The sequence below is a fragment of the Phocoena sinus genome, chromosome 5 (assembly GCF_008692025.1).
Source record: "Phocoena sinus isolate mPhoSin1 chromosome 5, mPhoSin1.pri, whole genome shotgun sequence".
Taxonomy (NCBI): Eukaryota; Metazoa; Chordata; class Mammalia; order Artiodactyla; family Phocoenidae; genus Phocoena; species Phocoena sinus.
In genome coordinates, this window is record NC_045767.1 from 103,402,908 (window position 1) to 103,419,975 (window position 17,068).

The 17,068-nt window shown below is 40.4% G+C and overlaps 1 protein-coding gene across 10 annotated transcripts in view; it reads left to right on the forward strand.

Annotated features, from left to right (window-relative positions):
* AFF1 (AF4/FMR2 family member 1) overlaps positions 1–17,068 on the forward strand; it is a 206,485-nt gene that overhangs the window by 153,064 nt on the left and 36,353 nt on the right. For 9 of the 10 annotated variants that reach the window (XM_032631940.1, XM_032631944.1, XM_032631942.1 and 6 more), the window contains 3 exons: positions 2,488–2,574; positions 3,504–3,540; positions 7,108–7,159. In XM_032631940.1, coding sequence (XP_032487831.1) covers positions 2,488–2,574; positions 3,504–3,540; positions 7,108–7,159 — 176 coding nt within the window. The remainder of the gene's footprint in view (positions 1–2,487; positions 2,575–3,503; positions 3,541–7,107; positions 7,160–17,068) is intronic. The other variant, XM_032631949.1, reaches the window with a different exon arrangement.

A 17,068-nucleotide genomic window follows, 5' to 3' on the forward strand; every position in this document is an offset into this window, starting at 1 on the left:
CCTTCCTCTTGTGGAGACCATAGTGGGGAAGATAAATATATAATAAAATGTCAGTTGTTGATAAGCACTGTGAGTCATACAGCAGGCAATGATTGGAGGAAAAGGCAGAGGAAAGAGTGCAGAAGCCTTGAGGTGGAAACGGGTTGGTGTATTAGAAAAACAGCGATAACTAGACAGAGTGTCTAGAGCAAAATGAGCAGGGTGGAGAGTGGGGAGGAGATAGCAGCTGTAGCACCTGGAAGGCCAGGAGTGAAGCAGGTGCTAAGTGATTTACCCCCATTCACGTGATAAGTCATTGTTAAAGTAGGGAGTGAATTCAGGGCCCTGCAATTCTGGGCACCCTCCTCTCCTATGGCCCCAATTCTCGTAAGGCCTAACTTCCCCTAGTAAGCTGAGCATTTAGGGAAGTATATAAATTCTTTCACACTATCAGCAAACCACTTAAGGCCTGAAAGAGTTTATGCACTTTCCAACTGCCTAATTTAATAGCCGGGCAGCCTTAGGCATTGAGAGTACAATAGATATTTCCTGGGAATCATTGGTGACTAAAAGTCATAGACACCATTGGGATTCTATAAAGAAATTCTTGGAAGACAGAAGGATGATACTTTCAGACACCTTTGCAATTACTACAAGTTTTTACATCATAATGTTCTCATGGTCCCATACCTTAGAGTATAGTCAAATAAATAAAACAACAGGAAACTCTTTGGTGCAGTATTAAAATGCTTTAAAAACTAGGCTTTTAATTTTTTAAGTGCTTTCTCTGACCGTGTATTCCAGCACTTTATGCTCTGAAAAATAAGTGGTCTTCGTCCACCTCTTCCTGAGAACTAAGGCTCAGAGAGCTCAAACTCCTCAGGCGGACCTGACCAGCAGGGTCAGAGTTAAGATCCAATCTGGGTCCCTGGCTCCAGAGCTGCTACTCTTTCCATTATACTTTAGTATAGAATTCCTCTTTTGTACTGAACAAAAGATGGTTAGTCAGGTGAGCAAGGGCATGATATCACCTTTAACAAAAATTACTCGAGCCAGCATCGGTTACTTTGCTTGTCACTGTGCCAGGTCATTTCTGTCTGTTCTGAGGTTCTAGCAACCCAGAGGGCGGCTGTGGGGAAGAGCAGGGAAGATGTGTGCAGAGGTGGGGAATGGGGATGCTTGCCCAGCTCCAACTCCAGTTGTTGCAAGGATCAGATGGCATTTCTGTGGTGATGGAGAGGTTGGTCAGCACTTGGAAAAAAGCACAGTGTGTAATGTAAAATAGATAGCTAGTGGGAAGCAGCTGCATAGCACAGGGATATCAGCTCGGTGCTTTGTGACTACCTCCAGAGGTGGGATAGGGAGGGTGGGAGGGAGGGAGATGCAAGACGGAAGAGATATGGGGATATATGTATAAGTGATTCACTTTGTTATAAAGCAGAAACTAACACACCATTGTAAAGCAATTATACTCCAATAAAGATGTTAAAAAAAAAAACAACACTGTTGTACAGGTGAGGTAACATAGTGTTATCTGGGGTCCCCAGTGTGCTGGTGGAGGGTTGCTTGTCAATCTTAAGCCAGTTTGCCTGGCAGGTCTGACACACGTGGGGATGGACTTCTTTCTCTCAGACTCCAACGCAAAGGGGCCATTCCCTGTGCTTTCAGGCCATTGGCTTCCTGGGGGACCTGATCCTGTCATTTTAGACCTTGTTTTTCTCAGCTGTAAAAGGAAGGGGCTGAAGTTAATCTCCAGTGCCATTTTAGCTCTTCAACAAAGTGTGTGTGCGTGTGCATATTTGCGATTAGACACCTTTAATATGACATTTTGTTTTCCAGCAAGTGTATGTGCTTAGAAAAAAGAACTCATGTCAAGATAAATATATTAATTGGGAAGATATAGAAATCTTGCTTCCATGAAAACAGTGAATAGAAATGAAACTTCTGTTAATGAAAAGGGATGGTCACTTTTTAAGGCCTTCTCTGCAGAAGTTCTTATGTACTAATAATGTGTATCAGGGAAGGGTCAAATCCATTAAAACTCTCCCAAGTGGAACAAGTGACCTGAATTACTTGTTTGCTTAAGTCAAACAGGAAAGTTCTTCTTCCTTTGAACTTAAATAATTCCAGGAAATGCAATAAAGAAGCTGAGAGAGAAAGAAAGCATTGAGACAGGACTGAGTTTTCATAGTTACACAAGCTCTGGTAATACCTACTACCGTTTTTATGCTTCATGTTGCTCAGAGTGTTAAGACCATTCCTGTTCTATGCTCTTGTTTTTCTTCTTCGAACTGATTTCTTTTCAGTTCTGTTTGTTGGAGAGCTTCAGCTTTTGAACATAGCCCACCAAGTAGGAGCTTTTTTAAAAAGTAAATGAAATAACTTTTAAGATTTCACTTTTCATTTACCATCACTCCACTCTACATTCAGTTTAAAAAGTTAACTTAAATAGCAACAAATGTTCTATTTATAATTTACCTTTTCTTCCCGTTCCAAATCTCTTTCCAGGAAATGACCCATTCATGGCCTCCACCTTTGACAGCAATACACACGCCTAGTACAGCTGAGCCCTCCAAATTTCCTTTTCCTGCAAAGGTAATTCCTTACAAGTCTAGCAGGCACTGCATCCACACCAGTGACAAGTGTGAAGTATCACTGTGTGCCAGATTAATCAAGTAGTATTTGTTGAACTCTTTAGAGATTAGGTTAATATTGCAATTAATTTAGCTACTAAAGTGCTTCCTAATGCTTTCAAATACTTCACTCTCCAGTTATGTCAGTAAGAACATCTTACATTTGTATAGGGTTTTGTAGCTTATGAAAGTATTCAGGACTTTACAATAAATTCATTTTTGAGGTTCTTTACCTTAGAAGAGGGACACGGAGGTACAGGAGAATTAAGTGAGGTAGGGTGTCTGCTTCCTAGTTCAGGACTTAGATACGTTACAGGTACACATTTACACTTGTCATACCTCCGACATTTTCTTAAAGTTTAATGCAATCAGCTGCATTCGTGATGGTTTTAATAGCAAGGTGAACTGCCTACTTGCACATTTCTGTTAAAGTATTTGTGAACAGTATATTAACAACACTGTCCCCTTGCCTTTTCTACTTTTGGATAACATTCAGAATATAGAAATATCACCTTCAGATCTGTGTTCAGTCCAGCCTGTTACACATGCACATTGTTAATATATTATCACTCTTCTTTTCCATGATGTCATTGAGGTTTTATCTACCCAAACCAGAATTTACCATGTTAGATACTTTACATATTTTCTAATGATAGTTTTTTTCTCAAAAAATGTAATTTATTATTATTGATTTTAAGGTAAAACATTATACTTTGTGTTGAAAATCCTTGACACCAAAGGAAGAATAAACTTTAGGAAACAACAGAAGCAGTACAACCTATTTTATTAAAAATTAGATGTATCAATATTTATTAGATTTAACAGTGATGCAACCTTGGATTTATAAACCTTAATATTTTATTAACTAGAGATTTTTATTTTTCTTTCTAGGATTCTCAGCATATCAGTTCTGCAGCCCTAAACCAAAGTAAGTAAATATGTGGAACTGATTATTGCATTGGAGAACAAAGCATGTTTTTACTGTTTTAATGTAGAAAACATTAATGAAAAATGCCCCAGCAGAGATGAAGCCTTCCTACGGTTAAAGAATAGGAAGGAAGGGCAAACATAAAGCTGTTCTTTAGGTGGAGTTTCAGATTATTGCAAAGAGTTAACGAAGATGTCTTAGTAAAGTACCTAACAAATAAAATATAATTTGGTATTACCTCACATATGATAAATATCTTGAGAGTGACTCTAAATGCACTGTTACCCAGGAATTGTATATAAGAATAGATTGGGGTATTTTGTGTGTTTCTTGTATTTATTTTAAACAAAACCAAGAAATTTTTATAAGGAAGAGAGCACATAGTTTCTCTAGACCTTCTATATGTACTTGTCATGTAATTCTTCTTTTGGTTCCTTTTAATGGATTGTAAATACTTGAGAATTCAGTGGGAAACAGAAGAAAGTTAACTGGATCCAGCCTTTCTCTTTATCAGTAACCTCTCGGTTCATTAAATTCTTTGTGTCCCAACTACATGCAAGGCATTTCAGGCCTTACAAAAATGACTGGTGTATTTGCAATCATTTAGTTCATCAACATATGGTGAGTGCCCAAGTTACGAAGTGTTAGTCTTCAAAGGATAGGGAGACCAAAGTAGGGTGCGTGGTGTGCATATATGTGTTGGGAGAAGATTGCTCATAGATATTCCATAGAGGTGACTCTTCTTGAAATATCTCCACCTTAGTCTTTTTCCTCACTTGTGTTTTTCCCTTGATTATCCTGTTGTTTAAATTGCAAGGATATGAGGAGAGTAAAAAAGATGAGAAAAACAAGAGATGAAATAATCTTCCTCTAGAATAGGGATAGGCACACTATAGCCTGAGAGTCAAATCTGTTGTACAGCTAGTTTTTGTAAAGAAGGTTTTCTTAGGACACAGCCGTGCTCATTCATTTATTATTATGCCACAAGGTACGGCATGCAAAGTCTAAAATATTTACTATCAGACCTTTACAGAAAATGTTTGCTGCCCTCTGCTCTAGAAGTACTGAATAAGACTTTGCAAATAACTCCTAACTAATTTCCCCCAGAGACTTCCCTGGCAGTCCAATGGTTAAGACTCCGTGCTTCCACTGCAGGAGGCGCATGTTCGATCCCTGGTCAGGGAATGAAGATCCCGTATGCTGTGTGATGTGGCCAAAAATAAATAATAATAATAAAAGTAAATAAATTTCCCCCAAATGCAAAGAGATAAACCTGATCATCTTGCACAGTATTGGGGAGACTGGGAAATCTTTTTTCCTCAACATCTTGGCAGCCTATCCAAAGATAGATAACGGGTGAAGTGGCATAAGTCTGCAGGTGGGTCACCAGCTCAGCTGTGGGCAGGATTGCTGTGCGTTCCTTTACCTCTTGCCCCTCACCCCACCCCCAAATTTGCTAGGGCTGCCAGTCATGCAGATTATATGCCTTCCACTGAATTACTTACAGCTTGCATGATTGCTACCTCCTGGTTTAGAAAGACCCTGTAATCCTTTAAACTGTCTGATTTCTCCTTTTAGCAAAATATAGTTGAACATGAGCTGGTAAGCACTTTCTTCGCCGGGGGTGGTGGCCCTCCAGGCCTGTGGACTAGTGTAGGCTGATTCCTCCTTGCCCTGATGGGAAGTTTTCAGACACTGGCAGGTCTCCTGTAGGTCTTGGCTCAGCACTTACCTTGGGGCCTTTTATGCTGCTGCTGGAAACCCTTTTTACCTCTGTGAGAATGTGGCCTTTGGGGGGCCTAGTTGGATCCTGGAGGGGTCTGGTTGTGTGTTGGATGAAGAAGGAATGGAGTGTGTGCAGATAAAGCTTTCAGAAAAGTGGAGTGTGACATATATTTCTCAAAGTATGCCCAGCAAGATAATTCAAATTTCTTGAAAAATTGTGGTTTTTTGAATAAACGAATGGGGGCTGTTGAATAGTGGGGGGATGGGTGGGAGCACAGTGGGCCAAAGACAGAGTCTATAAAAGAGAGTGCTAGCAAATGACGTGAAACCAGGTGAGGGTGACTGCAGCCCCATCCTAGTGCTTCCACAAGGGAGCCCCGCCAGCTGACAGTCTGTAGGGAATGAAGTATAGGGATTTTACTTGTATGTCCCAGTATTTATGTTCGCATGTGCAAAAAACACGGCTGCCTAAGGATTACCAGAGCCTCGTTGAGCTTAGGACCGGGTCAAGATGACTGTGTAGGAGTACATGTGAGTGTACTTTAGCCCCTCTAATTTGTAGTGCCAGCCCTAGCTTGCTAGCCAGAAGGGCAAGCAATTTAAAAATATCATATAAGAGCTGCTGCCACCATGAGGATAAAGCGTTTAATTGCAAATATTCAAGGGCCTCCACATGACATTAGTGGTCACTCTCCTCACCCCTGTCTGAAAGGCACCCGTATTTCCATTCCCCTTCTGCTTCAGGTCCGTATTACCTCAGGCCTAGACAAACACAGCCTCCCAGCTGGTCTGCAGCCTCCACACTTAACATTTCCCATTCCTTTCTAGGTTACATCAGGTAGCACCCGCAGGTTAATCTTTCTGAGGAATAGCTGCATCGTGCTTTGGAGTTGTCTCATTCCCTGACAACTGAAGTTTTAACATCCTATTGTGGCACTCAGAGCCCTCTAAGATCTGACTTCCCTGGTCCCCCCCACCACACACTCTGCACCCCAGCCTTCCCTTCGCATAATCTGTACCATTTCAACTCCTCCCATGTTCGACCTTCGCTCACTGTCTCTTCTGCCTGAAGGCCTTCCCCACCCTCATCTCCCTCTTGCCAGCAGTCACTCTGTCAAAATCTCACCTATCCTTTGTGACACAATTAATTTTGTTTCTTTCCTAATTTGCCTTCTTTTGTCATGACCAACAGAGTGACCAATCTGTAGATTCCTGGGACAGTTCATTTAGATGATTGATTTTCGTGCTGATTTTGCATTGCCTAGGGTTGTAGATAACATGTGCCTGTTTGATGTCCCTCAGTCAGCTGTACGCTCATCGAGGACGGGGTCAGATGCCTTGAACATCTTGGTGTCTAATAGGCAGTTGGTAAATAGCAGTTGAATAAACGAATGGGGGCTGTTGAATAGTGGGGGGATGGGTGGGAGCACAGTGGGCCAAAGACAGAGTCTATAAAAGAGAGTGCTAGCAAATCACGGATAGATACGTGACGTGAAACCAGGTGAGGGTGACTGCAGCCCCATCCTAGTGCTTCCACAAGGGAGCCCCGCCAGCTGACAGCAAGGAGAGTCTCCTGCCCATGGCAGTGTGGTCGGCATGCCAGGTGGCGCTTTCAAAGTGTGTTCGCTCTTTTTAGGGCTTTCCAGTTCTGTGCAAGCCCTCTCTCTAGACGTAACATAAATGTTATTTTATAAGCAGTGTATAGCACTCTGGTTGACATAATTTAAGTATACTGAGTGTTTAGGTTAAAGTGGGGGGACAGCAAAAAAAGAAGGAATTTATAGCTAACGGTCTCATGAATTTGTCATTGTTCTCCTCTGATCATTTTTCCCTCGCTCACAGAACAATATGATACATCTTCAAAAACCCACAGTAATTCTCAGCAGGGAACATCGTAAGTAAAATTCTTTTGTTTATTAAAAGTTTATAATATAACATTGTAATTTCCCATGTAAATCTGTTGCTTAGATTTTTTTTCCTCCTTGCTTTCAAGTAATGACTCATAAAATACTGCTGCATTGTAAAGGGAAGAAATGACCAACATTTCTATTTGGATTAAATTCTCCTGTTGAAGGTTTAGGAACCTTAAGATTTTGCTAAGGAGTTTTCTCAAAAAGAAAGGCATTTGAGCCATTATTTACGTATTAACTGTGGAAAATAGAAGGTTTTAGCTTTATAAATTTCAGTCTTAAATAGTTTTAGCTTGTGGAAACAAATTTCGGGGGATGTGCACAATTTCAGACTTTCTGCCACTTTTTTGGCCTAGTTTTAACTAATAAAGAATGAGTCTTACTGCCCAGCTGTGCTTTATTAAGGCCAAGTAAGTCCAGATATATTTTGGGTTTTTGGAACAGTTGAAACTACATAGTAAAGATTTTTAAACCAGCATTTTGACCCAATTTGTCATTTCTTGGTGGTATTGAACTAGTATTTCTTTCTTTTCATGACTAGCAGTGGTTCAGGGACTAAGTGAGGAGGCCTTTCTCTCCTCAGTATTTGATCAATTACTAACACAGAGTTGCTAGTCTCTGAGGATTTCAGGTTCAAGCTCCAGCTTTCTTCTATTTTCAAGGCATAGTATTTGTTCCGTGTATTTTAGGAGGGGGTGTTGCTGTGGACTGAATATTTTAAAAACTGTACAGTTGAGGCAAAGAGGTTCTTTTATCTCCTCACCGTGACTGAATATCGAACGGGGTTAAATCACTATTCCTAAGTGCCAAGTCCTTGATGTAATTGTTTTCACATCTCCACAGCAAAGTAAGAAAAAAAGAATAACGATTTGTTGTTGTTGTTGTTAACAAGATAAATTTATTGGGAGTTCCCTGGAGGTCCAGTAGTTAGTTAGGACAGTGCGCTTTCACTGTGGAGGGTGCGGGTTTGATCTCTGGTCAGGGAACTAAGATCCCGCAAGCTGTGCGGCATGGCCAAAAACAAAAAAATAAAAAATTTTTAAAAATATAAGTTTATTATAGTTTGAAGGATGGATTTTTGTATGTGTAATAAAAGTGTTTCATTTGTGGTTCTGGCTGATGGTGAGGTTTTGCTTATTTTTATTGTCCTTTACTAGAAAAAAAAATTAACCCTATGTTATTCTTTGCCTGTTTCTTTTTTGGCCTTTTCTTTTTTCCCCTTTCTTTTTGTTTAAAAAAATTTTTTTACCCTTGAGTTCTGAAAGTCTAGAATCACCGACTTAGCTTAACCAGCTACCTCCTCCTCTAAGTATAATCTATCTGATGCCTGGTGGAGAATAGACAGGACGGTGCCAAGGACCACACTTAAAATAATTGTGTGGACTCTCTGTGACTTCCCCAAGGGTTTACACCTTGTGCTGTTTGTGATGGTTGATAGTAAAGCTGTTTAGACCATAAGAGGCCCCGGCTGATGGTCTTTGGCGGGGGCAGCAAGGAAAGGGGAGCTGAGAGCATCCCACTTGGCAATAAGAACAGAAAGGAGGAGCTCCCTGAGGAATGAGCGGGTGGAAGCAGTGGCACCAAAGGGAGGAAGTGGCTGTGTCCCTGGGAAGTGTGTGTAGAGGAAGAAAGGCAGCTGGGTCTGATCTGGGCCCGGGCAGGCCAAAGCTGCAGCCTCCCACACCAACTTTCATCAGCTTTCCGACGAGGTAGTTGATAGGGGTTCGGACCATTTTCTGTGACAATTTTGCTACTCAGAGAAATGGGTGGTTCTCCTGATTTAAGTGAGTTAAACCATTGAAGTCAGAGGTGCCTGCAAGTTTATATGCTCATATATTGTGACATATGTAGTGTTTTCTAGATAAAAACTATTGGTTTACCCTATATAAAATTACCTAGAGGGGGGAACTTCCCTGGTGGCACAGTGGTTAAAAATCCGCCTGCCAGTGCAGGGGATACAGGTTCGAGCCTTGATCCGGAAAGATCCCACATGCCACGGAGCAACTAAGCCCCGTGCACCCCAACTACTGAGCCTGCGTTCTAGAGCCAGTGAGCCGCAATTACTGAAGCCCTCGCGCCTAGAACCCATGCTCCGCAACAAGAGAAGCCACCGCAATGAGAAGCCCGCAACGAAGAGTGGTCACCGCTCGTCTCAACTAGAGAAAGCCCGTGTGTAGCAACGAAGAATCAACACAACCAAAAATAAAATAAATTAATTAAAAAAAATTCTCTTAAAAAAATTATCTAGAGGGAATTCCCTGGCGGTCCAGTGGTTAGGATTCTGCGCTGTCACTGCTGGGGCCTGGGTTCGATCCCTGGTTGGGGAAATAATATCCTGCATGGCTGCGCAGTGTGACCAAATTAAAAAAAAAATTACCTAGGAAAGAATATTTGTTTTGATCCTAATAAACTTGGAGAAGGAATGAAAGTAGGGCCTAGTACAGGTGAAGAGGACAAGAGGGATAGAGAAAAGAAGGTAATACTGAGACTGGGTGGATACGAAGGGTTGTGTGTGGTGGGGCTGGTGGTATTGATAAGTGCCAAAATGAAATGTACCTATGGGAAAAAGAAATCACTTTTATGGAGCTTGGATGAAAGCAGTGTCCCAATTAATCTGTAGAGTACAGTCGTTGTTTCAGAGTTAGTATGGCACATCTCTTAGTGCTCGAAGGTTAATTTGATCTAGTGTCAGCATTAGGGTTCTTTGACAAGCAGTTAAACTGTTTGAATGTCACATAGAGTGGCAGGGAGATGATCTAATGCACTTTGAATGTCAGGAAAGAAAATGTTAATTACAGGGTCATTTGTACTTCGGTTTTAAAAATCCGTATAGGTCTTACTGCTTTTTCTTTCAGAGTTACTAGTACTTGGGCCTCCTTACAGAAGCAGAGCAGTACATATAAAAGGGAAAAAGAGGGGCCTGGCACTAGAGAATAAATAAACTGTGGAGAGTCTGTATTAACTCTCACATCTGTCCAGACTTGGGGGCAGGGGACGGTTAGCCAGCTCGTAGAGGATGTAGGTGTGAAAGAAATGTGCTAAATCTGTTACTTTTAATCTCTGTAGTTGAAGCTCTAGTTAATTATCAAATGATGAATTCTTTCTACCAGGTACCTCAGGGAAGTGATAAGCTAGGGATCCAGTGCTATTTGCCTCTAAGTTTGAGCGGGGGGAATGTTGGTTTAAGGGCTCCTAGCTTTGGAATCCTCTTCCTTTCCACGACTTGGGTCTGTTGAGTTCTCAGGGCAAAGTACCAAAGTATTTCCTTTTTCTGTACAGCTATTACGTCCTTCACGTGACTGTGGATAGTTCCCTTTCTGTACAGTCAAACAGTGTCCTAATGTCAGTGCTCTTGCCAACCTCTCAAAAGGGATAATGTGTTAATGTTTTAGAAACTAGAGCAGTTGATGGGCATTATTGTGGCTAACTTCCTTCTCCCTCCCATCCCCTACCCTAGCCCCAAACTGCCAAGTCCTTACTAGATGGTGCCCTCCTTTATGTTTCTTATTTTTGCTTCAGAAATCGTCACTACCTATTTAGACTAAGAGACAGAAATTAGCAGTTATAGCAATTTGGAATTTTTATTACTTACTTGGGAAGTTTCTTTTGAAATGAGGGAAGTATTTGGATGTGAAGATTGGGATTGTCCTGGAAGTGTGATGAGACGGAATGGTGCAAAGTTAATAAAGGCTGGGAAGACTCTGATACCTTTTTAAATGAGCCTGAGTTTTCAACTTTTGCTCAAAGCATTATTTTAAATATCTTGCTAAAAAACTAAGGAAGACCCAGTCTATCAGTTTACTGCAGTATAAAATCATCGCATCAGGACAAGTGTCAGCTGAAATGTCCGAGAATTAAGTCTGAAGAAATGCCTTGCTTGTTCGTTTAAATCATATTTGACCTAAGGAAAAAAGTTTTTTACTTTTCTAGGTAGTTCTTTTTGTCTTATTTTTAAAAGTTGTGCTAGATGCAAACTACTATATATAGAATGGATAAATAACAAGGTCTTACTGTATAGCACAGAGCACTATATTCAATATCCTGTGATAAACCATAATGGAAAAGAGTATAAAAAAGAATGTGTATTGTGTGTGTGTGTGTGTGTGTGTGTATAACTGAATCATTTTGCTCTACAGCAGAAGTTAACACAACAATTATAAATCAACTATAATTTTTTTTAAAAAGTGCTATATGAAGGTGTCTTACCTGGGATCTTTATTTCAATTGACAGCTCTGACTTAAAGTGCTGTTTGCTGATAAATGTATGGTTGAAGTAGCAGAGCTCACCCTAATGGGCAAAACTTATAAATTATTTGTCCTTGAGATTATACCCCTATCCCTTATTAACAGTTCTTCAGCTCCTCTGAAAACAAGTAACAAACATTTGTGCTGGTCAATAATACATTTGTAGGTCTACATTAAACCTTCAGCTTCTCAGAATGTAAATGGAGATCTTGTTGTTAATAATAATTCTCAGTTCTCAAATATCTGGCATTGCTGGAAAAAGATACACTTTATTTTCACTCCAAACTTAACAAGTGATTGTGAATCCAAAGTTATTGGTATTCATAACTTTTTTATTAATCTAGATATAGAAGGAAATGTTCTGTTTGTTTTCAAGAGAAAAAGTAGAGGGTGTAAAATGAAAGAGAATAAGGAATATAGCTGTTTTTTTTTGTTTTTTTTTAGTGAGTTACTATTAGCCATGCTATGGAGAAATGAGAATTTGTAATATTGGATATTGAAGAAATTTTCATGCTTAGGTAAAAGCAAACAAATGGTCATTATGTGCAATGTTTAATCTGCTTATTTCAGAATTACAGTTACTAGGACACATTAAATCAATATTTAGAATATGCTGAAACTCCCAAATGCAGAATCACCTCCTTTCATGGTAGAATTATAGTCTTTTGGAATAGTCAGTTTAATTCTTGGGGTTCTGGCTTTAGGAGACAATATTCTAGGATCCCTTGCAGGACAATATTTAACTTAACACTGTATACAAATTTATGCCGTAAACTTGCATAATATTGAAGGGATATTTTGGTGAGGCTATGAAATGAAGCATGTTTTAAATAATTATAAAAATACTGCTAAGGTGCTGGAAGATCATCTTCTTCAAAGTATTCCTCTTGGAGCTATATATATTTCTTAAATGATGGCTTGAACTACTCTGGGAGCATCCCTTTAGGATAACATATACTTCCATGATTGGTCTTAGACCAAAGGTCAAATAAAATGGACAAGAAGAATAAATTTATCAAGTGCCTGGTTTATAATAAGTGTTACGTAAATGGGTTTGCTTATGTTCTACATAAGAAAAGTCATTCTCATCGTTCTTTAACATGCTTTGACCCCAGTTATATAAATATTGGCCTCTGGGCTGGATGCCAGGCTATTTGGAGATACTTCCAAAAATTGCTTCCACTCATCCATTCAGTACATAATTATTAAATACACGCTGTGTGCCCAGTGCTGATTTAGGTACTTGGGGAAATAGCAGCCAGTGAGACAAAGTCCTTGTCTTCCATGCCTTGTAACTCAATGCGGGTGGCATGTAATACAAACTAGGTGATGTGACAGAGACAGGCTTGAGGAAGCAGGGTTGTTTTTTTTTTTTTGGGTGGTGTTGATACTTCTGGGAGGCTCAGGAAAGGTCCCTCGGAGAAGGTGACATTTGATCTGGAGCCTGAATGACGAGAGGGAGGCAGATAATACTTGCCACCTTTAAAGGACCTTGATGGGCTACAGGCTCTGAAGACATTTGAAAACTGCTAGGGAGTAATTCTTATTGGAAGTGACTGCTTTGAAGTATTCGTTTGCATTTGGAAAACATGGTTTTAAGGGTGTCCTTAAGAGTCTATTTAAGTCTCATTTTTAATCACGCTGCTCATTTACTACAGTAAGTGACCCCAGATTAATTTAAGCATAGATTGAAAAATTGAGCAAGATGTTTTTATTAGCCCTGAAAGCAGTTGGTACATTCCCCCCACTCTGGGTTGCTGGGTTTCTAAAGCAGCAAGGTGTTGTTTACTTGCACAAGAATTCATATTCTCCCCGTCCATTCCCACCCCTTTCATCCACCCTGCAGAGGCCTCCAAGGCCCTCTATAGCCTACCTCTCCACCTCCTCTCCTATACCCCCCAACACACACACACACACACACACACACACACACACACACACACACACACACAGATATTCTGGCCACATTGGCCTCTTTGCTCTTTTCTGTGCCTTAATCACCCTCCCCATTTCCTGCATTGTGCTCCCTCCTCCTTTCAGGTCCCTCCTTGTATGTCATCCCCTTATCAGTACAGTCTTCCCTAACTACCCTAACCAGAAGAACAACCCACACCCATCCTTTCTCTTTTATGCTTACTTCCCCCTCCCTAGGTTTCTTACCCATTGAGAAAGAATATAGTTTGGTTATTTATCTCCCTCCCCTAGACTCTGAGTGCACAAGAGCAGGGGTTTCTGTCTGCTTAGAGTTGTATCTGTAAAGTCTAGAGCAGGGCCTGGCATATAGTAAGTACTCAGGATAAATGTAGAAGGAAAAACATTGCACATAAACTTGGTTAAATACCTATAAACAATGTTTAATAGAAATATAATTTTCAGCAATAATTTTTCTAGATTTTCTTTCTAGTTGTCCAGTATGTCATCTTATACTAGTACCTTATTTATTGTACTTAATGATTTAATCTTATTTATTAACTTTAACTTTTCCCTCATTTATACTCTTGTGATTTTTCTAATCTTCACTTCATCCATGGAGTTTAAGTAATCTTTTATACCTTTGGCTGCAATTTTTGCCTTATCAACTGCTCGGTCATTTACTATAGTGAATCATGTACCAAGTCACTTTTCCCTCTGCACTGTTAGTCCACCATCTCCCGTAGACAGTCTCCCCATGAATTTGAATTCTGCCAAGTGCTGTCACCATTTGGAGAGTCCCCCTTGTATGTTGTGTTATAAGGGATTAAGGTCTGCTTTTTCATTTTTAAAAATTTATTGTATGCAGAGCCCTCTTTCTAACTCGTCACTTCCCATCATCTCCTACAAAAAGCATTTGCAGTCCATATTTCTGCCCTGTATCAAAAAAGGAAAGTATAGGCTTTCCTGGTGGCGCAGTGGTCGAGAGTCCACCTGTCGATGCAGGGGACACGGGTTCATGCCCCGGTCCGGAAAGATCCCACATGCCGCGGAGCTTGCGCCTCCGGAGCCTGTGCTCCACAACGGGAGAGGCCACAGCAGTGAGGGGCCCGCGTACCGCAAAAAAAAAAAAAAGGAAAGTACGTTCTCACATGCTCATTAGTGGTTTCTGAAAAGTAGGTATCAGTTTATTTGCCATTTTGAGCACATCTAATACCAGGGTTGTGACTATTGACTGCAAGTTAAGTACCATGAGCTTGCCTTCACTTGCTCTTTTCCAAATAAAAGGTATGGCCCGGTCATAGGAAACGTTAAGCTAAGAAATCAGTGTATTGAAATAGTTTTGGAGTTCTGAATTGAGATGTTACAGAATATTGGCAGTGGAAGCTCTGGGTAAGCCCAGTACGAAGGAGGAATGGAAGAGCAATAAAGGCTTGTCTGGTGTGTCTTCACACAGTAACAACTGGGCTCTGAGTCGCTGAAGCGTGCCTGCTGGAACCTGTGTGCAGCTCTTTCAGCTTTGCAGAACAGCTGTCTGAAGAATGCATTTGTACAAAGGGGTTTGAGGATTGTTTGTAACCTTTAAGTAAGAAGTTTACCTAACTGACAATGTAAAATGTGAAACCTACACGATAGTTCAAAGAGTTGCTTTACCTGAGCATTTGTCTCCTTTTGAACAGTGCCAAGCTAAGCCATATGGTGCCATATGCTTCGAAATAACTGGTTTGCTTGGAGTTTGGAAATGAAATTAGTTATTTAACCAGTTTAAACAGTATATAAAGTTTAAAGTTCATTTACTTTCATAGGAGAAAAATAGTGTATTCATTTTATTCCAGCAGTATAGTTCCTGTTTTCTTTTAAACCAGAGTCTTTCTCTCAGTGGGTTCTGGAACTTAGATTTCATTCCCTCAGTTAGGTTTTCTAACCACTGGTCCTATATTGGCCAGAGCAAGGAGATGGTATCTGATGGAACGGCTTTTGCATGCAGGCTCTAGCATATACCAGCTTCATGATCTTAGGCCAGTTAGGTGGCTGTTCTGAGCTGTTTCCTCATCCTTAGAATGTGAGGGGTTGATCAGAGTCAGCCCATGGGGTTATGAGTAAAAGCAATGCCTGTTAAGTTCAGATTGCATAAAGGGCACAGCTATGTGGTACTGTCACTTATTCAGCAAAAGGGATGCTGTGCATTCAGCCAGCTTCTTAGGGTACCTGCCAAGTTCTAGATAAAGAAAATATGAAGCCAAAAATGACTTGATCCTGCTTCAGAAAAGCTTACAGTTGAATATGTCCCTTGGGTCTTATGTTTCTTGACCTAGGTTTTATTGGTATAAATGAGACTAGATCTAAGAGATTTGCTTCTCTTTTAGTGGGGGCAAAGGGGGTCACCTAGATGTGCTGCAATTTGTCATCTTGACATTGAAAGACCGGTCTATTATATATAGAATATAATATATGAAGTATAGTGTAGTAATTTAGTGATGTGCTTGGCTTCAAATATAATTATATGTGGCACAGTAGGGGGGTTTTTAGCAACTGATCCATTTAAACATAAAACCTTTACCTGTCATCAGATTACAAATTTCCCAACTATACAGATCCTTTTTTAAAAAAAAAATTGTGATGGCAATTATGATTAATTTTCTGTATTAACAAAACTTGGTTAAGGTTTTTTTGTTGTTTTTTTAAAATAAATTGCCCCATTTTTTGATGTTCAGAATAAGGGGTTTCTTTATTTTTTTGGCTGCATTGGGACTTCATTGCTGCATGCAGCCTTTCTCTAGTTGCAGCAAGTGGGGGCTACTCTTCGTTGCAGTGCACGGGCTTCTTGTTGCAGTGCACGGGCTTCTCATTGCAGTGGCTTCTCGTGGAGCACGGGCTCTAGGCGTGTGGGCTTCAGTAGTTACAGCATGTGGGCTCAGTAGTTGTGGCATGTGGGCCTTAGAGTGTGCGGGCTTCAGTAGTTGCGGTGCATGGGTTCAGTAGTTGTGGCTCACAGGCTCTAGAGTGCAGGCTCAGTAGTTGTGGCACTTGAGCTTATGTGCTCCGCAGCATGTGGAATCTTCCCGGACCAGGGCTCGAACCCATGTCCCCTGCATTGGCAGGCAGATTCTTAACCACTGTGCCACCAGGGAAGCCCTGGGACAGCATTTTTATGGTCCCTTCTATTCCCTAAGAGCAAGTGGAGCTAAAAGTCAGAACATATACTTTCTGAACATATCTCATATATTTTCTCACTTGAGGAGAGTATATGTACGGAAACTGGGCATTCAGTAGCTAAGCAAACAACTTACAAGGTATTTAGTAGTCCGCTGCGTGCAACAGGAAGTGTGTTTGAATTACATGATCACTGCTGTTTCAGGAAATTAAGGCAAATCAGCTTTATACAAAACAAACCCAGTTACTAAGAAATAAAGAGGTCCATTTACTGTGGTTTTGTTGTTGGTGGTTAACATGGAATATACTTTGCCAGATTTGTTTTATCTGGTTGTATTATACCTAACATTTATTCCAAAGATATATCTTTTGCTTGCGTGTATCCCAGCCAAGGCATTTTTAGCAGTAAACCTGTTGAGTGACTTCTTCTTGTACACCATTAAGATTGCTGCCGCCAAGTTGTACATCCAAAGGCTGTGTCTTCTAGCCTTGATAAAATAGTTTAGCTTCTACTAGATACATGTTGAGCAAGATCTACATTTACAAGTAGCTAACAGTTTTTATTTTTTAAAAGAAACTTATCA